Consider the following 22,255-nt stretch of genomic DNA (forward strand, 5'->3'; position numbering starts at 1 on the left):
TCTTTGTGCATCGGGCCTCTAGTTTCCATATAAAAGAACCAGCCCAGAATGGTTTGTAGGAAGGAGTAGGGTCATCTGATAAAAGGAGAACTGTGTCAGTTTTCTTGGGGAGAGATACTATGCATATTCTAGAATTAAAAATGCCTTTCTATTTCAAGTGAGAGAAATAAGTTGTATAAGAAGAGGAATTCCTGAACAACAAGGAAATTATTTTCATCCAAATATCCTTAGTGGTAAAAAAATAAAAGGGACTGAAAAGGATCCAGGACATTTTCAGTACTTCAGTATTTCTGCCACAAATTGTTGGTACAATAAACATGTTTATAACTACAACCGAACAACCTTCACCATGAGTAACTACAGGGCAGAACAGGTTTTGCAAACTATAGCTTGTAAACAGAAATTTACCAGGCTGGAATCCTTTTATTACATGTAAAAATTAATAATAATGTTTATTTTAAAAGACCATCCAAATAAAGTCAGTGATTTTTTTATTATTATATCAGTCAGAAAAACAATATACAATTGTGACTTAGAATTGAGTACATTTTTAATCTTCCTCAATCTGACCTGAGAGGGAATCATTTCTCATATGCCATTATATGACAAATAATAATAATAATAGCAATAACAGAACAATTTTTACTGAGCACATACTATGTACAAGGCATTGTTCAAAGTGTTTTGATGTACTAAGTTACCTAAACCCCACAATTCCCTTTGAGGAGGTACCTTATGTGTTTGAAGAAGTCAGTACTACCTACAGTTTTAGGCCCTGGGACTTTTCTGGTAAATATTATTTAATGTGTGTTGAATATTAACAGGGAGCAGGGCATACTATAAGAATTTCAAATTTTAAATTCAGATACTTAAAAAAAATTTAAGGGGGCACTTTCAAATAGTCATATTAATTGAATTTTAAAGATTTTTAATGAGAAGAAAATTTGGCAGATGGAGAGTAAGGAAATTTTAGAGCTGAGTTAGATTTGACTTAAAAGAAGAATTCACAGGGAAAAGGACATTGAGTGACCTGGGGAAAATCTGGTAGAGGATAAGGACTAATCTTTAAAATAAAGCCATGACAAACACAATAAAGCCAAACACTCCCGTGTTTTATGATTTTATAGCTTGGGTTTTCACAAGGGCAGTGTGGTGCAGAACAAAGTTTTCTGGAAAGAGTCCAAGAAGCTGAGTTTTCACCTTTGCTCTGCTATTTATTGGCTGTGTGGCTACAAGTCTCTCTTCTTCCCTCAATCCTAAAATAGGACCGATGATATGTAGGTGTTGTTGTGAATATTAGTTAGATAATGTGCTTTTAAAACTGTAAAATGCTATACAAATGAAAGATTTCTCAGGTTGTTACTGAACATTATTCTTTCTTTTCTTGATCCTTTTTATTGTTGGCATAGCAAAGTATCTTGCCATCAGCTTAGGATCCAGTTATGCTGAGCTTTTGAAATTCTTATGTAGAAAGGTAGTTAGATGACCCAGAGAGAAAGTGTTTCTGAGCCTGATGCAGGACTGAATTTCTGAACCCATATTTCAACCATATGCTCAGGTTACCAAGTCCTAAGTCAATAGACTCTTTCAGTCAGCTCAGCCCATCTCCGCCAGTCATGGAATCTATCCTTGTAAGGTCCTAGGCAAGGAATAAGACTGAACTTGAAATTAAACACAACCTAACAACAGACCATGCAAATGACCAGCTTAAAAAATCTGTATCGTGGAAAGAGATTGTGTGTTTTCTGATCCCAGTATCTAAATCTTGAAGAAGTTTAGGTGTGCTGGCTGTTAGGTTACTCTGTCATAGAGTCCAATTCCCCTCCTCACCACCCTGTCCTAGTGAACTCAGTTGTATCGGGAGGGTAGTGATGGCATAAAGCCAAGTGTAGGGGAAACAGAGGGGTCAGTCTGTATCTTTTAGTTATAGTGGTGATGGCTGCAGTCAGTAAAATATATAAGTTGTACCCAGGGTAATGCAAGGCCAGAACCAGGGGTAACAGTAGAGAATCACACAATGTCCCCATAGGGCCAGAACAAAAGCCTGAGCCATGGTCCCAAGTGAAACAGGACAGAGTGACTGAGCCAATGAGGGTGGGCTATGACAGCTTGTGGGAAACCAGCCTAACAGAATTCTTAGTGTGCTGTGCTGACACTCAGAGTAGGTTTATTAAAAGAGGATACAATAAAAGATGATATAAGTAGAGTGCATATAAATATATACTCCTTTTTATACAAGTTTAATAAATACCACCACACATAAATGTTTCAATTAATAATTAATTACTAAGTTATTGACCATGGGGACATCAGCACTAGGCACCACTGTGGAACATCACCATGACTACTGGATAGGATGCTGAACCTTCAGATGGTTATGATCCATTGAGTTTTCTCATTGTTTGCATTGTGAGCAGTCAAGAGTCCATGCTACATTTTCAAAATTGCTGATTTAGAAAAGTCACTAAAAAAAAAAAAAAAAAGTAAAAAGTTAATGCCAACAAAGGAAAATCAGAAATCCCTGCAGGGTGGGAGTGGTGAGGGGGAGATGGGGACGGTCAATCGGGGGAAAAGGAGACATATGTAATACTTTAAACAATAAAAAAAGAAAGTATGTTATATTTAGTTTGTTCTTGATATTTGTGCATTAACCTGAAGAATTGTGGTCAACAATAGACATGTTTTCTTTCAATGCATCTTTTTCTTTAATTATAAATAGATTTCTAAACAGATTATCAGTTTGTCATTTTTAACAATCATGTTTTGTGTTTTATCTTTTAATTTTAAGAATAATTAAGTGGCATGTTATTTGCATTACTATAAGGAAAGCAATTCCAATGATAACCACAATGCATTTTATTATTTTGTAGGTGTGAAAATTTAAAGTAATTAGTTTTCTATCTGGGTCAATTGAATTGTGAATAGATTAATTATTATAAAATAAAAGTAACATAATATAAATGTTAAACACCCAAATGCTGTTCTATGATCATTTGCCAAAACTCAGTAATTTTTGTAATTCTCTTAATTAACAGTAGTATTTTTGGATATAGTATTGAAGTCGTAAATTATTTTTCATTAAAAATACTCAAGTTTTTTTTTAAAAGTAAGTCAGAGATAATAAGATAGAAGGCGGAATGAAATCAACTAGAAACTTTGACAAGTGAAATGAAGTCAAATATGATGAGCACCTGAGAAAAAGATAACTGACCCCTAGAGACAGATTAATTAAACCTAGGAGGAAAGGCAAAATCCAGGTGAGTCAATGGAATATTTACTATCGATGCTGCTTATAACTTTCAGTATCTTGAAATTTTCTTTGATCCTTAAGTTCTACTCATCTCCACAAGGTTGCAAAGTAATATAAAAAAACTGACAAAATGTTTTAAACAACTCTACAAACAATAACTTTTTAAAAAATGCAATGAGAGGCAGAAATTGGAATGTAGAAAATAAATAATGTTCATCTTCCTAAATTCTGAGATTTATTCGTAACTACCCCTTGTCCTAGGTAAAATGAGAGGGGAAGATGAAAGGCCTGGCCAGGTGGATCACCTCAGTTCTTCAGCGGAGCACAGATTCAGAGTTGCTATGTGAGGAGGTAGGCCAGGGGTGGGCAAACTTTTTGACTCGAGGGCCACAATGGGTTCTTAAACTGGACCGGAGGGCCGAACAAAAGCATGGATGGAGTGTTTGTGTGAACTAATATAAATTCAAAGTAAACATCATTACATAAAAGGGTACAGTCTTTTTTTTTATTTCAATAGTTTTATTCATTTCAAACATTTTAACAAGAAGAATGTAAACACTAATTATTATAATTTGAAACTTCAAAAAATGGAGGAATCATAGCACAATAACATACCTTATATTGAAGATGGCAAAGGCAAAATAAAATTGCCTAACAAAGGAAAGGTACAAAAGCCTTTCAAATTAAACTTAAATATAATAAAATAATTTAAAACTAAAACAAATAGAAAAGAACAAAATGTGTAAACAGTACATTAAACATTTTCTTTAGTGCAACTTCCAAATTATGCCCGGGACGTAGATGTAGATGGCAATGTAGACTGGGTTGAAAGGTTTTTGGTCTTTAAAACATCAACTTCAGTGGGAACAGTGTTGTTGGTCTCCTTTTTTAGCTAATGCATCAAAGTCTGGAGTTAGTTTTGTTGTGGCTATTCTCAGGATAGATCTGAGGTGTTCGTCAGTTAAGCTGGATCTGTGAGGGGCTTTGTTGATGTTCATGACGCTAAATGTCTGCTCACAAACATAGGTTGACCCAAACAGCACCAGTACCTTCTGTGCCATCCTCTGGATGTTTGGAAAAGTGGCTTCATTAAGTGAAGCATAAAAGTCTCTTAGTTCAAGAGAGCTGAATTTCTCCTTTAGGACAAAGTCAGACTGAAGATCGATGAGTTCCAGTTGCACCTCTTCTGGTGCTGTTTCAGGGTTTTGTGACAAAGGACAGGCCACCAGTTGAAGTGACTCTGGTCAATTTTTTCAACATCAGAAAACTGATGACAGAATTCTGCATGCAGGTCATCCAGTGATTTGCTGTATTTCTTCACGTTTTGGATGGTCTCCTTCTGTGTGGCTAGTGTGGCAAAATGAGTGAAGACTTTGTCTGAAATTTGTCTGGAAAAAATCAGCTTCGATTTAAAGGCTTTCACATTAGTGTACATGTCATGTACATACTGATCTTTTCCCTGTAGCTTCACATTTAGCTCATTCAAATGTGAAAATATATCTACAGCAAATGCAAAGTCACACAGCCAATTCTTGTCACTCAGCTCAGTAAATTCGTCAGACTTCCCCTTTAATTTCAAAAATGCACCAATCTCTTCTTTGAGCTCCCACACTCGTTGGAAAACTTTGCCCAAACTCAACCAGCAGACATGAGAGTGGTAAAGTAAGTTGTGGTGATCCGCATCAGTTTCCTCCAGAAACTTAATAAACTAACAGTGCTGAAGTCCCTTTGCTCCAATGAAATTAACAAGCTTTATGACTGGATTAACAACATGATTAAGTTGTAATATAGACTTGCACAATGATTCCTGGTGAATAATACAGTGAAGAAAAATAACATCTTGGTTAGGGTTCTCCTCTTTCACTTTATCCTGAATTCTTTTTAGCAGTCCAACATTTTTTCCAGTTAAATTTGGAGATCCATCTGTCGTGACATTAGCAAGTTTACTCCACGGTAGCTTCATTTTCTCGATGACAGTAGACACCCGGTCATACAAGTCCTCTCCCCATGTTTTTCCTTTCAGTGGCTCCATGGCTAAAAACTCCTCCGTAATTTCAAAATTGTCACTAATCCCTCGGATAAAAATTAAGAGCTGAGCAGTGTCCTTTACGTCATTACTTTCATCCAATGCTAGTGAATAAAACTTAAAGAACTCTGCCTTACTATTTAACTTGCTGGCCAAGTCTTCATCAATCAGTTCCACTCGACGAGTCACTGTCCTGCGCGATAAGCTGAGTTTTTCAAACTTGCCTTTGCTCTCTGGACACAAGAGACCTGCTGTCTCTATCATACATTCTTTCAAAAACTTGCCTTCAGAGAGAGGTTTGCTAGCTTTTGCTAATTTGAATGATAGCATAAAACTTGCTTTGGTAGTTGTCTCTTGAATTGCAGTTTGTCTGTGAAAGACATTTTGCTGAGCCTGTAATTTAGCCATCAACCTCTGTGCAGTAGCCTCCCATTCTTGAGGTGACTGCTTGCTAGCACAGTTGCCATGCTTTGTGGCAAAGTGACAGCTGAGATTGTACTCTTTGAAGACTGCAAGTGTTTCCTGGCATATCAGACATACCGGCATTGATCGGACTTTGGTGAAAAAAATATTTTGTTGTCCACTCCCTCTTAAACACTCGGCATTCACTGTCCACTTCCCTTTTCTTTGGCCCACTCATGTTTAATATTGGGCTAAAACCAACAGTACCGTTCTCTTATTAAATTCTTTACTAAAATAAGACAGTAAAGTATAAAAACAAGTGATTAAATTTGCTCTACTATAACATTTTTGGTCTTCTAAAATATATATATAACAAAATCATCTGAAAAAGTTCAGACATGGGACAGAGGCACACCCTGACCATAGAGAACAACCCCTTTCCTCCATAGGAAACCTGTGTATCTTTCACACAGGCCCTTTGTTTATGGTAACACACATAGCTGCACATTGCTGTGTCTTCCAGACACACTTGTATGGGAGGTGCTAGGGCAGTGCAAAACATGGGTAACCAGTAGTTACCACTAGCACTTCTGTTACTGGCAAAAAACAGCCGCAGTGCACATAGTGTGAAAGAGCCCATTATCAATGTCAGATTGCATCCACTGGACTCTATAAAAACAACCAAGTGCCACTTTTAAATGCCCATTGCAACAGTTTTTCTTATTAAAAGCTGGAAATGGCAGGATATTTATATATATACCCCTACTGTGACAGCCTGGCAGAGCATTACAAAGGAGAAAACCCAGCATCTGGTGATGTCCATAAGTACAAGACTTCAGGCTGTCATTACCAGGAAAGGGTTTCATCCAAGTATTAGATATGAACATTTGATTTTCAGTTTTTCATTTGTCCAATTACTTCTGAAACCCTGAAATTAAGCGATTTTGTAATAAAATCTTTAGTTCATCACATTTCTATACAATCTTTTTGTTCAACCCACTGAATTAGGGTTCCTTCACACTAGCCGTGCTGCCGTTGCAGTGTGGTGCAGTACTGCAATGCAGCGCAGCTAGGGTTAATGCAGGGTACACAGGTTTCCATCATGTTTGCGTTGATGCTAATGTGCAGTGGTGCATGTTAACACAAATGCCCTGTAGCACGCATTTTTACAGGCGCAAGGGGGAGAAGCGAACGCAGCACAAAATGCATTTGTTTTGCCGCTAACACATGCGGTTAGTGGCCACGGTAGCGTTACTGATACCGCATCTGTATCAGCAAAAAAAAATGCAGCCACAGCATGGCTAGTGTGACATGTCCTCTGTGTGTCTTTTTCCCTGCTGCGCTCGTCCGTAGTGGGGAAAAAAACTGCAGTGGATACAAGCCCTAAAAGCTGAAAGTCTTTGTTGTTTTATTAACAAGTCATTGTGATGTACAGAATGTGGGAACAGGAAAAAATTGTGTTTGTGTAGAGCTCTTAATCTTACCTCAGAAAGGCTCTGATACTGTGCTTTCCAGGGGCGTGTCTCCCTACATCACTATGATAACGTGTCTAAGCATTCCCAGGGTGATGTCGGCAGATGCGTCCGCGGGCATTACAAGGAGCCTCTGGAAGATTGAGAGGTTGTTCCTTCTACTGAATGGGCATATATAAATCCGCCCACTCAGAAGAAGGAGCTGCAGCCGTGTTTCCCGACGTTGCCATGTTAACACTGCTGCTGGTGAAGGAGCGAAGGGGGGAGCAAGAGAACCCTCCGCTCTTTTGGCTCCGCGGGCCAGATAGAACAGCCGAAAGGGCCGGATCCGGCCCGCGGGCCGTAGTTTGCCCACGGCTGGGCTAGGCTGTCATACAAAGGAGACTGCGCTGTCAGTGAAGGGGGTATCTGATTATTTATGTCAGAGGGTCTTGGCCTGTTATCAAAAAGCAGTATGTTATTATGTAGCTGACAGAAGCCCTTGCTTTAACTTGAACCCATGACTTTGGGTCATCTAGATGTCAATGTTATTTTTCCCTGAATGAAGAAAAACAGTGTGACATTTTTCAAAGTGTGGAGAAAGGAATTACACTGCATGTATATAAACAATTCTTAGGATTTTTATGGTATTATTTTAAAATGAAATCAATTACTTCCTTCTTTCTAGAGTGTATAAAAACTTATGCCAAGATAATAATAATAATAATAATAATAATAATAATAATAATACAAGGATATGGAATATAATATAATATGGCAGGATAAGAAAACATATTAGTTAGCATGATTTTTCTCTCACTCACCATCCACCCCTCCTACCACCCTTCTGCTGTTAGGTTCAGAGAGGTGGGTCTCTGTTTGGCCCACTGGAAGATTATGAAAACTTTACTGGTAATCAAATGAGACATCTTAATTTTTAAGCTTACATTTTAAAGAGAAAGGTTTAAGAGGCAGACAAAAGGGGTCCGGGAGGAAAAAAGAATTCTGTCTGTTTTTCCTGTCCTCCCCATGGAGATATGAGAAGGGAAGAAAGGAAGAGAAAAGTTAACGAGTCAGGTTAAGTGTGGAGAGCCCTATGCCTTCTGCCTCCTTTTCCAGGTGGAGTGGAGAGCTGGGGAAGGGCACCCCATAAACACATCTATCTCTTCAAGTGTCTTCTTTCTCCCTTTGATCCCTAAAGTGTAATAATCCAAAAGCAGATAATCTGTGCCTTCTCTCCAGGGGAGGTCAGAGGAAATGTCAAGCTTCCCAGGAAAGAAAGCACACTACCGATTCAGTGGTTTCAACTAGGCAAGTACAAACATAGTATGGCAGTAGGCAGGAGAGGGCTGCAAAGGCGCTTGCCCCTGGTTTGTGTCCTACAACTGGACTAACGGCTATCATATTGGAAGGATATGGCATGGGCATTCCCCACTAGAAACCTGTTGAGTCTATGGCTACATCTCAGCCAATTGTCACCTACAGAAAGTCGAGTTATCTTCCCAAGACCATCTCTTTGTCCTTTGAAGGACTGTGATTACGACCTGTGCCGAGTACCTGGCAAGTCCAACCAAGGCTAAGATGCTAATACTTCTTCATTGCCCACATTGTGAGAAAGGGACAGAATGCGCACATCTTGAAAGGACTGAGGTGATTCCATGTGTCTCTTGGCCTTCTTTCTGTCTTCTTTCGAAAAGATTCTATTTAGGTCCGTTGCCCATTTTTTTATTGGATCATTTATCTTCCTTTTATTAAGTTGTATAAGCTGCCTGTAGATGTTGGAGATTAAACCTTTATCAGTGATAACATTTGCAAATATGTTCTCCCATACAGTGGGGTTTCTTGTTGTTTTGTAGATGGTTTCTTTTGCTGTGCAAAAGCTTTTTATTTTGATGTAGTCCCATTTGTTTATTTTCTCTTTGGCTTCCATTGCCCTAGGGGCAGTATCAGTGAAGAAGTTCTTTCGACATATGTCTGAGATTTTGCTGCCTGTGGATTCCTCTAGTACTTTTATGGTTTCCCGTCTTATGTTTAAGTCCTGTATCCATTTTGAGTTTATTTTTGTGTGTGGTGTAAGTTGGTGATCTAGTTTCATTTTTTTGCCTGTATCTGTCCAATTTTCCCAATACCATTTATTGAAGAGACTGTCTTGACTCCATTGTATGTTCTTGCCTCCTTTGTCAAATATTAATTGCGCATAGTGGTTTGGGTCGATATCTGGAGTCTCTACTCTATTCCATTGATCTATATGTCTGTTCTTGTGCCAGTACCAGGCTGTTTTGAGGACAGTGGCTTTGTAATACAGCTTGAAATCTGGTATTGAGATCCAACCTACTTTATTCTTCTTTCTCAGGATTGTTGTGGCTATTCAGGGTCTTTTTTTATTCCAGATGAATTTTTGGAGAGTTCTTTCTAGGTCTGTGAAATATGCCGTTGATATTTTAATGGGGAGTGCATTGAATGTATAGATTGCTTTGGGTAGTATGGACATTTTAATGATGTTGATTCTACCAATCCAGGAACATAATAAATAAATAAATAAATAAATAAATAAATAAATAAATAAATAAAAAAGAAAGGCCTGAGGTGAAAACCTGAAAAAGCCCTGAGCCTACCTGATGTGACAAGACCAATTTTCTACATCAACTTAAAAAAATGTAGTGCAAGAGCCACTATAGACAATACGTTATGGACTGAGCATGGCTGTGTTACAATGAAAGTTTATTTAGAAAAACAGGCAGTGAGCAGGATTTGGCCAACCCCTGGCCAGTACAGCTCTTTCCTTACATTTGATTCCCATATATAATCTATTCCCACATTTCTTTCATGTTCCTGCCCAATTGTCACAAACATCACCTTATCAATGTGGCCTTCCTTGACTTTCCCCATAAAATAGGAGCAATTTTACCCTCTCCTCGCCCTCATCCCTGCCACCCACATATTCACAATCAGTCACTTCCCATCCCCACTCCAGTGCCCTACTCAGCCTTATTTTTCTTCATAGCAGCATTACCTGACACACGATACATTTATTTGTAAGGGATTTTGTTTCTTCTTTGCTGTGTCCCTGGGGCATAGAACAGTGATTCAGATTGAATGAATCAACGGGCTCTGGGCCAAGAAGGCAAGAGGTCCTTCTGGCTTCTAGTAAAAGCCAGTAAAACCCGTTAGCAAGTCACTTAACCACTAATATTATAAATGTCTCTTTGTAAAATGGGGAAAAATAAGATATGCCGTAGATAGCAAATCAAATGATAGATGTAAAATAACAACAACCACAAAACCTATAAAAATAGAAATATAAGTTTTATTTTTTACTTGTTGTACCCTAATCTCTTTTAGAAAAATGTAAGTTCTTCATAAATCAAAGAACTTTTACTTATTCAAAGTTCTAAATGGCTTCTTTATGGTAACTTTTTCCATTTCAAACTGTATATACAGGAAAAAAATGGAAAATTTCAGGAATCATTTAAAGATTCAATCTAATTGATTTTCCCTTTTCCCAACCATCCCTTAATAATCTAAGCATTCACTGCAGAGATCACATAGAGGCCATCCTGTGGGCCTCCATTTTATAATTTAAGAACTAAAAGTTGTTAAATTTTAATTAATTAAATCTAGAGTTGTATCATCCACCCACCTGTTTCTCTCAATAATTTGATTTGTAAGCTATGACTTATATTTATAAGACATTTAAAATGGAAAGCTTCTAGGCCAGAATATTATTAGTTAATGTTTTCAACTTCTATTCCCTTGTGCATTAATTCCAATATTTGCTTTTATTAATTCTAAAGTGATCAAGTTTCAGAGAAGCACAAAGCTCTAATTAACTGCAAACCCTCATCTCCCACAGAAAGTGTGGCCTCTCCAAACATAGTGGAATGAGCATTTCTTATACCTGGGTGGAGAACTGGAGCGCTATTTGCCAGGAGAGTAGCTTTAGGGGTCAGAGAACCTGGAATGAGGGAGTGGGGCGAACCAAAAAATGAACTCCAAAACAATTCCAGCAGAGTAAGGCCATTTTGCCTGCTACTCCTGAGCATGAATTGTTCTGTCCAATTAGCACACATAGGATCTGAGGTTGTCTTGGCTGCTGTACAACTCGATTGCTGCTGTAGTGGCAGCCAAATAATTATCCAGGAGCTATAGTTTACAATTGGAAGTGAATAACTTACTATAGACATTAAAGGTTAGATGCCTTCAGGATATCCAAGTGGAGATGTCAAAGAGGCATATATGAATAAAACCTGAAAGGTAGGAAAAGACATAAATTTTGGAGACATCAAGGATTAGATAGCCCTTAAGTCACAGAGCAGAATAAAATCACCTAGAGAGTGGCTGTAGACATGAGACAATGATTTGAAAACTACCATTTAATTTCAATATATGTGGGGTAGGGCAAAAGTAGGTTTATAGTTACTTGTATGGAAAATACAATAATTCATAAATAATACAAGAATAAACTCTGTTTTGTGTACTCACACTGTAAACCTACGTTTACCCACCCCTGTGTATGACAGATTTTGAACTACGAATTTTATACTCTTTGTCTCTAATCTTAAAACATTCTACTTAAGGTATTTATTCACCAATTTTACACATAAGAAAATAAAAGATTAAGCATTAAGTGACTTGTCTGATGCTACTTAGCTAGTGACAGAATGCAAGTATGCTTGCCGCAGTGGTCTGAGGCTTGTCTGTTCTGCCATGACAAAAGAAGTAGAAATACAAAAAAAGCAAACATCAGCTCTGCATATTTGAATATTAAGGAGGCAGTAGGATTATCCCAGGCGGCTGCATGGTAGCACTAACATGATCATCGGATGGGGACCTCTGCTCTAAGTGTCATCTACAGTGAGGTGCCTCTTGAAGGAAACCACTAGGCTGGTGAACCATGATAATGCTATCATGGAACTTCCTCCTCAATTTCCTGAATTTAACAAACTCTCTCATCATGAATAAGCAGAACGTTTATAGTTGAAGAGCAGCTGAAGAAGCAGCCACTGCAGAGGAATTTATGCATCAATGTCATGCATTTTAGGCCAACGAAGGTTGCTAAGATTAGATGATCCTATAGGACACTGGACAACCCTTTATCAAATCACAGGAAACAAACCTCATGACTGAAAGTTGAATATGAATCATTTCAAACAGGACAGAGTCAGAGAATATTACTCAGCAATAGATGTGTCCCACAATGCCACTAAAATCCATTTAGTGTTGCATTCACCTTCATAAATGTATTGGTTCTAAATAAGTGTTTTGGTTGACTGATAGTCTCACATTACCTTGTTTCCAGTGGCTTCTCAAAAAGGCAGTCATTCCAACTGCCAAAGAGCAATAAGGATAAGGAAAAGCCTGATACCCTCCTTTCCTCTCTTTCTATGGGCCTGGGCTGGAAGGAATAATCACTTATTTTATCACTACAGAATCAAAGGGGCACATCACTCCATCCTGGAGAGTGAGTAGGAACTTACCTGGATGTGAGAAACACCACTTACCCCATTCATGAAGCCACACCTCTAAGTTACAGCCCAATTACGGTTATGAGGAAACCAAGGATGGGAAGTTGTATTTGGGGCCTGTTGAACAAGACTGTCTTGGTGGAAATATTTGGGTCATGCTGGTCTGGATGAAACCTAGTGGGAGTGGTTGGAGGTTTTGGATGAATAATAGGGAATTGAGTGATTCCAGGGTCTTTGCTCATCCTCCCTCCATGTTTCCCAACCCCAGAGGCTGCTTCCATGGAAGCTCATCCTCTGAGACAAAGTACCATGATGATGAGTACATACCCAATGGGAGAGTGTTGCTATGGAGAGTTTGAAATGGAATATGATAATAATCCTTAGGAGAATAAAAGCATGTACTTGGCATTAGTCTGGTCACTCCTTTTAGGGATTTTGCTTCCTTATCACTATATTGCCATCTTTTAAAGTGCCACAACCTAGTTGTATCCTGTTTATATTACCCACAACACACACTGTGTCACACTGTGGGCACAGAGCAAATGTTTGTGGAATGGAATGCTAAAGGTCACCCTGCTGGCCAATCAACAAAAGCACCAGGATTCAGGTTCTGATGCTCAGTTTTGGAAACTGCACTAGTCTTGCACTTTTCTTCTGCTTCTCCCTTTGTTGTTGTTGTTTCCGGAGGATATTTTTCCATTGATTTTTAAAGAGAGTGGAATGGAGGTGGGGAGGGGGGCGGGGGGAGAGACATCGACTGGTTGCCTCCCACGTGCAACCTAACCAGGGCCAGGGATTAAGCCTGCAACCAAGGTATGTGCCTTTGACTGGAGTCCAACGGGACACTTCAGTCTGTGGTCCAATGCTGTATCCACAGAGCCAAACTGGCAAGGGCATTTTCCCCTTTCTTGATAGACTTTAGTCATTTTGCATCTCCAACATCATGATTATTATCTCTCTGCGAGTATTTATGGGCCAGGAAAAACTGGAACTAACTACTATAATGTATATAGTCACATTCTTCTTCCCTCCTTTGTGAAGATTATTCTTTGTGCTTCTGAGATATCCACCCCCTTTTTATCTTATTAGCTGAGTGTCAGATAAAAGGGAGTGGAGGGTGTTATATAAGTATATTAGTGGCTCAGTGCATGAAATTCATGCACGGGGGGGGGGGGGGTGGGTTGTCCCTCAGCCTGGCCTGCACCCTCTCCAATCTGGGACCCCTTGGGGATGTCCAACTGCCAGTTTAGGCCCAATCCCAGCAGTAGGATATCCTTCTCACAATCTGGGACCGCTGGCTCTTAACCTCTCACCTGCCTGCCTGCCTGACTGATCGCCACTAACCACTTTGCCTGCCAGCCTGCTCACCCCCAATGTCCCCCAACTGCCCCCCCCCACTGGCCTGATCACCCCTAACCGCCTCTACCTGCCACCATGGCTTTGTCCAGAAGGACGTCTAGAAGGTCTTCTGGTCTAATTAGCATATTACCCTTTTATTAGTATAGATAGATAAGAGAATGTCTGGGAGGTTTGAGGAATGTCTGGGGATTTGGAGACAGTGATCAGGGCTGGGCTTTTTAAAGAGAGTGATGTAGGTATTGGAAAAACTGATGAGAGGTGGGGGAAAGTGGGGTGAGGGGATGTTTAAATAGGTGAAGAGAAACATGGGGAAGTGTTCCTATGTTCAGTGTTTTATCTTCCTTTAAATTAACTTAAAAATAATTCAGAAAAGATATAAATTGATCTCCCAGGCTTTGAGAGCTAGGGGTGTGTGTGTGTGTGTGTGTGTGTGTGTGTGTGTGTGTGTGTGTAATTGTGTTGAGAATAAAAAGGCTCAGTTTTATTGGAGTATAGTCCATAACTTTTATATTGGCTTTATTAATGTATTGGTTTACTAACATGTTAGTAAGTTACTTAACAGATATTTTATCATTAAAAACTGCATACCAAAAGGAACTTAGTTTGTGCCATTGGTCATAAAACCAGAAACAGTGTAGTGGTCACTGTAGATAGAATTGAGACTGTGGGTGTGTGAAAATAGAATAACAGAGTTACATAAAAAGAGCAGGTGACAAGGCCAGAGGTTACTTGAAAGTTGAACATGTTTGACTCAGAGCTGGAAGGAAAGAGATACTACAATTATAAGTTTATAAGTTGTTGTTGGACTAAGTGTATGATGTTTGCTAAAACACAGTCAAAGAACCCATTTGAGTTTAAAACAAAATACTTGTCCTATTTTGAGAAACTCCATCCTTGTATTGAGACTATGCTCCCCTACCTTCTACATAAAACCTCTGAGAGCTAATTAGTATCCGTTGCATGTTTTCATTGTTCGTATTATTATCTTGGCTCTGATGGGTCCTTGGGGAGAGGATTGTTCCCCACTCTCCTTACTTTAAAGTCTTTGTTTTGATTCTTTTTAATTTCTCAGGTCTTTAGGGTTGACCAGAAAAAAAAAGAGTTGGCCTCAAAACGTTCTACAACCAGCTGACTTAGGGATGTGACCCAGCTCTGTGTCAAACCTCAGAGCCTCAGATGGAAGGTAATGGGTCCTATTAGTCAGCTGTGATTGACACTATCTCACTGGGCTCCCATGTCAAGCAACTCTGAGGGGAAAAAATTCAGTATTTATTGGTTATTGATGTGTGTTTAAAAAAAAAAAAAAAAAAAAAAAAAGCTTGGCCTGGCAATTCCCTCAGAAACACACTCAGTATGCTTGACCTGCCCTAAGGGAATACTTTTTAGAAGTATTCTGATCCAAATTTATTCTCTTTCTCTTTTTGAGGGGGGCGGGGATGGGTAGTTAGTTGAAGGGAGGGAATAGGCTGGTAGAGTAGAAAGAAGCCCAGCGGGTGGAGACTGAAACAAAATAGTAACTTTAACTGTTTTGCAAAGCTTATTCATTAATCACAAAATATTAATTGGGAGTAATTGGATAAAGTACACACTTTGTCACTAGCTCTTCAGTTCACAGATCAAATTATAAGGAGTTATTTGAAAAGAAAAGGTGAACTTTTGGTAAAGTTCTCAAAATATTTACAACAATATTTAAATTCTAAAATATAATACTTAAATTAAAAATGCTGGGAACATTCTTCCTTACCTCAAATATTGTTCCCATTGTAAAAATAACATTTGAAACATATGAGAATGTATTGAGAAACTCCTGATTGCCCAGTTTCTAAGTTTTAAGAATTTGACAATATTTTTCAATTAATGCCTCATATTTTGCATTTAAATGTTCATTTGGTTCACTTAATTTTTTATTTTTTTTTGCAGTTTTTGGAATTTTCTCTTCACTTGAACGTGCTGATTTTTGCCTAGATATTTTTGCATATGGTTTAATAATACTTTTACACATATTATTAAATAGTGACAGATGTAATCCATGGAATAAGAAAGGCTCACTACTATCTGCCTAATTTGTTTTTCTAGAAAGGCCAGAGCTTGACAAAGATGATCACAATGTAGTGGATCCTGCTTGTTCCCAGACAAGGCTTGTTTATTTAGCTGATGATATTTGTCAAGTCCACTCAGGTACAAATGGTAACTGGAAATTATCCAGGAGTCATAAATGTGAAAAGTAAATGGCAACACCACCCTTCTAAGTGCTCACGCCAAAAACTGAGGCCTCATCTTGCCTCTTTCTCTCATACGCCCCATATGGTCAGCAAATCCTTTTGGCTTTACAATTAGAATATAATCCAGAATCTGACCTTTTCTCGTCACAACAATTACTTTTAACCATTCCAGGCTAAACCACAAATTCTTTGCTAGAAGTTGCAGTAGCCTCTTAATATTGGGGGAGAATTGTGAGTAGAAGATAAATATGGCAATGAAAGATGGCTACAAAATCTCTACATTTCTTTACATTCAGGGGCAGGCTGTGTCTAAATTTATAAGAATATTTGATTGGAAGAACCAGGAACTCACTCAAACTTGTTTACACAAAGAAGGAGAGAAAGTGTAGACAGAATAAGAACTAGGAACTGGAGATTAGGAATAGATACTCTACTCTTCACCTCCTTAGAGTCACTTCTTTGTAATTTGAGTTTATCCCATTTTCCTGTGACCCATCAAAGTATGAGTGCTCTCTGCTTCAGTCCCAGCTCTATATGATCTCCTGGTTGAGACAAATTATCATCTTTATGATTCAATTCCATATTCCATGTGATCTCTTGCCTTGGCTTACTTCAGGTGTCTGCCTCTGATCCAATCAGTCTGGATCAGTACACATGGTCACCTGCTCAAAAATATGGTTGCCGAGGCCCAGCATTTCAGCAGGACCTAAGACCTGAACTAGGCAAACTAATTAATATCTCTGCTGCAATTTACAAATAATTTAAATTCAATATGATGTTAAAAGGTGTAGTGAATCAATTATTGTCATGTAGACATCCTTTGAGTCTCAATAAATTACAGTTAATTCTATATAAATGAATGCTAGTAGGTGAGATAGTTGGTCTACCTTTCAGAAAGTTTTTTGCCAATAATATAATTTACCTGCTAGAAAGTTTTTGGCCAATAATATGATTTCTCACTAAAATACGTATCTTTAGTTTCTACTTTACTCCTTCCAATCAGCATCCAGCTGCCCCTTGAGACCAATAACAGAGCCTTGGTTTGACTGGTAGCCTTTATTCCTAACTCAAGGATATGTTTTCATTGATTCTAGACACAGGGAGGGGAACAGGATGAGGGAGAGGGAGCGGGTGAGGGAGGAGGAGAGGGAGAGGGAGAAAGAAACATGGTTTCCATCTGTTGCCTCATGCCCAAGCCCTGACAGGTGATCAAACCCCTCAAGCCAGGTATGTGCCCTGACCAGGAATGGAACCTGTGACTTTTCGGTGCACAGGATGGCATTCTAACCACTGAGCCAAACACCAGGGAAGTCTGGTAGCCTTTAAATGAGATAATGAGAATTGGCAGATTCAGAAATGTCATGAATTCTCTGTCCTGGGATTATGGCCTTCCAATGTCAAATAATTTAATGATCGAGCTGTCTTTCTATTTGTATGTTGATTCTTTTATTTTCTTCTTGCCTTTCAATTTTCATTGTATTAACTAAGTACTGTTTAGAGCTGAATGTAATATAGATATATATAATTTGCCAGTGGTATATATTTTATATAATCATCTCCTGATCCATTCATCAATTAGCAGGTAAGGAAGAATTACATTTGGGAGAATGCCACATGCTCAAAGGTAGAAAGCTATTGATTGCTAGCTTGATTCATTCATTGATTCATTCATTAAACAGAACAAACAAACAAAAATGGTAGAACTTTGTTGAGAGGTTATTATGGGTAAAACTCTGCTTTGTGCTCAATTTTAAAATGAGTAATATAAATTGTTAAATTTTAATAATTTCACTATAAACTTAAAATTTCTAATTGTAATTTAAATTCTTAATTTTTTTATCTTAATTTAAAAATCAGTGGCCAATTAAAATTGACTTATAAGAAATATAATGAATTTGAGGGTCCATTATTTTATCTTTGCTATCATAAAAGCATATATTTTGGGACATTGTTGGTTTTTTTGTTTTGTTTTTATTTAAAATTTTAAAAAATAATTATTTATTGTTGAAAGTATTACATATGTCTCCCTTTTTCCCCCCATTGACCCCCTCCAGCCCACCCCAACCCTCCACCCCAGGCCTTCAACTACCCTATTGTCTGTATCCATGGGTTAGGGGCATTGTTGTTTTTACACCTGATAGAATTCTGGTCTCTTGGAGAGATGGATTGCAAATTCACAAAGCTAATTTACACTGGCAGCCATTCTCCATACTCATCTTAAATTCCATGTGTCCTCTAGGAACCAAAGTTTTGGGAATGTCAGGATGAGTTTATCATCTGATAAGGTATGGAAATAAAAACAAAAATTATAAAGTAAAAAATGGAGAGCCGAAACCGGTTTGGCTCAGTGGATAGAGCGTCGGCCTGCGGACTGAAGGGTCCCGGGTTCGATTCCGGTCAGGGGCATGTACCTTGGTTGCGGGCACATCCCCGGTGGGGGGTGTGCAGGAGGCAGCTGATCGATGTTTCTCTCTCATTGATGTTTCTGGCTCTCTATCCCTCTCCCTTCCTCTCTGTAAAATATCAATAAAATACATTTAAAAAAAAAAAAATGGAGAACTGGCTTAAACTGAAGATCTCTTGAAGTTCCTTTCACCTCACCTTCCCAGATAGTAGAATGGAAAAATTGACATTTTCAGGTATCTATAGAGTGCTAACCAATGTAGTGCAAACTTTATAATTGTTTTCCAGTTTATCCTCACAAAACTCTAGGAAGAAGATAGTATTAACCTCATTTTACACTTGAGGAACCTAGCCCTTCAGAAAAGTAAGGGATTTGCCCAAGGTTGTACATATTACCAAGGCCTGGATTGAAATTCATATCTGGCAGATAGCAGAGCCCTGGAATTTTCCACAACACCACCACAAGGCCTCTCAGCAAGAAGCTGTCCCTTCTCCAAAGAGTTTTATAATCCAATGATGACAAATTTCCCAACAGATTTATTTTCAACTTAGATGATAAAGTGGATCATAAAAATCTGTGGGGAAGTAAGTGATCTCTCTGTTTTGAAATTTCCCCCTATGGAGGCATTAGTATTTTTAAAAATACAATCTAGATACTTCTGATAACCTCCCCACCTGCCTTCCAATGCTCTTCTCCCCACTCTTCACCTGGTCAACTCCTACTCATCTGGACACAACTATGGTAATATCACCATTTCCAGAACTTCTCTGGCTGGTTAAATTACCCTCTTCACTCCTTCTCATGCATGATTCCACCAATGAATTCATCACAGTGTTTTATAATTACTTATTTATGTGAGGTTTTCCCCCTTTTAGACTGTGGTGAGCTTGTTGAAAGCAAGGACTCTTTTGCGCTGCCTTCAGAACCTAGCACAAGGTCTCATACAATAAAATGTTTCAGAACACTAAATTAGTAAAAAAAAAAAAAATTCAGAAACACTTGTAAGTAGTTTAAGAAAAATACTCAAGTTTGTTTTATTGTTCTTTGCACCCAGGGAATTAACTGAGTAATTCAATAAATACTAAACCACAATACAATTTTTATATGTTCCAAGTTGAGACATCATCCTTGAATGCGGAAGCCCCAAAGAAAACTACATTTCCCAAAATCCCTGAGCCCGAGTCGTAGTTGGTTTGCTGCTGTTGTTGAAAGCCTGTCGCATCAACCAATACTGGGATGAGAATTTCCCTAAACGGTGCAGAATTCGGCCAATCATAAAGAAGAGGGCGGGCACTTCTGAATTGGGTTGGAAAACCCTGAGTAGTTCTTTCTGTTGCTCCTCGCTGGACCCTTAGGGGCGTGGAAGTCAGGAATCCGGAAGAGTGTCCTTCCTCCGAACCCCTACCCCACGAAATAGAATTAGTCTTTATGAGCTTCCACATTTCTTGGTTTCCAGTTTTTCCACATTCTTCCTAATCAAATACCTCTGCTTCCCTTCTACCTTTCTTGTTGAACGCACTCTTTGGGAGGGTAGTTGCAGCTTGAATCTCTCTCTTCCTTTTCAAACTCGAAGCAGACATTTGTCTCCCAGCATCCAAGCAAGATAGTGTGTGAGAAGCAGCTGAAAGATCTGAGCGAAAACTTCATCTTTCCCTCCTTGCCCTTGCAAGAGTGGAGAGAGAAGCTGCTGGGGATTACTTAAACGAATAATCAGTATTAAAGGAGATTGAAGGTTCTGAAATGAGTGACAGTTCATTGTTTACTTGCACCCTCATTCCCGCCCCCATCCACACCCACCCTTGCTTGCAGACTGGATCCAGGGGTGGCGGCGTGTCACAGGTCGCGGCAGACACCCAGCCCTGGGAGCGATTCCCCTTCGGTAGCTTATTCCATTCTAGCAGCTACCTGCCATGGCCACGCTTTAATCCCACCGACAATTTCGGAAAGAAATTATCCCCCCCCCCCCCCGCTTTTAGGTTTATCTCCTTTCCTAGTACATTTAAAAGTCTGTCATCCTCTTGCCACATAAGCGTTGTCAAGTCGCTCTTTTTCAAATGCCAAATCCAAATCAATCCAAAACAGACCATCAATAAAGTAACAGCAATAACATTGCAGCCAGCAGCCGGGAGTGTGTACCTCTTTAAAGGGTGAGAGCATAAACCCCGCTTTAAAGACCGAATCTGAAAGAAAGGTTTCCTGCTGGTTTTTAGTCGTCAACATTTTTACTATCCCAGCTGCAGGGGCAGCAGCTGCCTAGCGGGGCGATTGGGGCGGGAGAAATGTCGCTGTGGTCTGGGATTTTAGCAGAGGATAATTTAAGCTCCAGCTCCACTCCCGCGGGGGGGGGGGGGGGGGGTTGCGGGGGGCGTGCGCATGCTCAGCAGCCCCGCTCCGCGGAGGCCCAGCTGCCGCCACCGCCGGCGCTGTAACCGCGGCTCCGCTTCTGCTCGGGCGGGCGTTGGTGCCGTGTGCCGAGGCTCCCAGTCGGCGAGAGGGAGCGGCCGGGCGGGAGCGCGGGCGGCACGGGCGCCGGAGGCAGGCAACCAGGCTCTGAAGGAGCGAGGGCGGGACGGTCCTGCGGCGGACGGGCGAGGCGGAGCGAGGGAGAGCGCGGGGACCCACCCCGGGCGCCCTGCGTGCGATGCCGGGCGGGCAGCGGCGCTGAGCGGCGGGGAGGCCGAGCGGCTGCTGCGGACGGAGAGCCGGCGACCCCCGGGAGGAGGAGCAGCGGTCGGAGCGGGAGGCAGCGCCGGGGGACAGCGGGCCGGGGCGGGCGAGGAGCGGGGGCCGCAGGCCATGGACGCGGCGGCGGCGGCGGGGGCGAGCCGGGGCGGCGGCGCAGCGCAGGGTCCGCCCGCGGCCAGGTGAGGCGGGCAGAGCGCTCGGGGCGCCGCCGCCACTGCGGGGCCGCCGTGCCGCGGGGCGAGGCGGCGGCGGCGTCGGAGGAAGAGGGTCGCCGCCAAGGGTTCTAGCGGCCACTGCTCTCCGTCGCAGTATTTCCTGTTTGGATTATCTCTTGCTTCTCCGCAGCTGCCTCCTTCCCCTCACACTCCCCCTCACACTCCCACTCACCCCCGCTCCTCCGGCTCCTCCGTGGAAGCTGCCCTCCGCCCGGGCTCGCTCCTCCCGCTCGGGGACGCCCCTGGCCGCCCCTCCCGGGCCGCGGGCCAGCCCCGCCGAGACCATGAGGAAATTCAACATCAGGAAGGTGCTCGACGGCCTGACCGCCGGCTCGTCCTCGGCCTCGCAGCAGCCACAGCCGCAGCAGCACACGCCTGGGAACCGGGAGCCGGAGATCCAGGAGACGCTCCAGTCCGAGCACTTCCAGCTCTGCAAGGTGAACGGAGCGTGCAGCCCGCGCAATCTGGGGTCCTTTTCTGGGGGCAGCTCGGGCTTCGCAGGGGGAGTGCTAGGGAACAGAGCGCCAATAATAATCATACCGCGAGTAAAGGACTCGCGCCTCCTCTAGCAAACATTGCTTGATGGGTTATTTTGGAGATTTACATCATCTTACACCTTTTCCTTGATATTCCCCCCGCTGTCCCAGGCAGCAGTCATTCAAGGCGGTTTCCAACCTATTATACTGATCTTTAATTCGTATTCTTAACAATCTCACTTAAAATTCAGGCATTTTGATGTAATTCACCAACTTAGAAGTTTCCCTTGGAAGCAGTGT

The 22,255-nt window shown here is 40.8% G+C and overlaps 1 protein-coding gene across 8 annotated transcripts in view; it reads left to right on the forward strand.

Annotated features, from left to right (window-relative positions):
* The first annotated feature begins 20,999 nt into the window (after positions 1–20,999).
* STXBP5 (syntaxin binding protein 5) overlaps positions 21,000–22,255 on the forward strand; it is a 152,665-nt gene continuing 151,409 nt past the window's right edge. For 6 of the 8 annotated variants that reach the window (XM_080666214.1, XM_080666215.1, XM_080666217.1 and 3 more), the window contains exons 1-2: positions 21,257–21,443; positions 21,610–21,916. In XM_080666214.1, the coding sequence (XP_080522340.1) occupies positions 21,376–21,443; positions 21,610–21,916 (375 nt within the window). In that variant the 5' untranslated portion in view covers positions 21,257–21,375. Of the gene's footprint in view, positions 21,444–21,609; positions 21,917–22,255 lie in introns of those variants that run through there. The other 2 variants (XM_080666219.1, XM_080666220.1) reach the window with 2 other exon arrangements.

The sequence above is a fragment of the Plecotus auritus genome (assembly GCF_963455305.1).
Source record: "Plecotus auritus genome assembly, chromosome: 4".
Lineage (NCBI taxonomy): Eukaryota > Metazoa > Chordata > Mammalia > Chiroptera > Vespertilionidae > Plecotus > Plecotus auritus.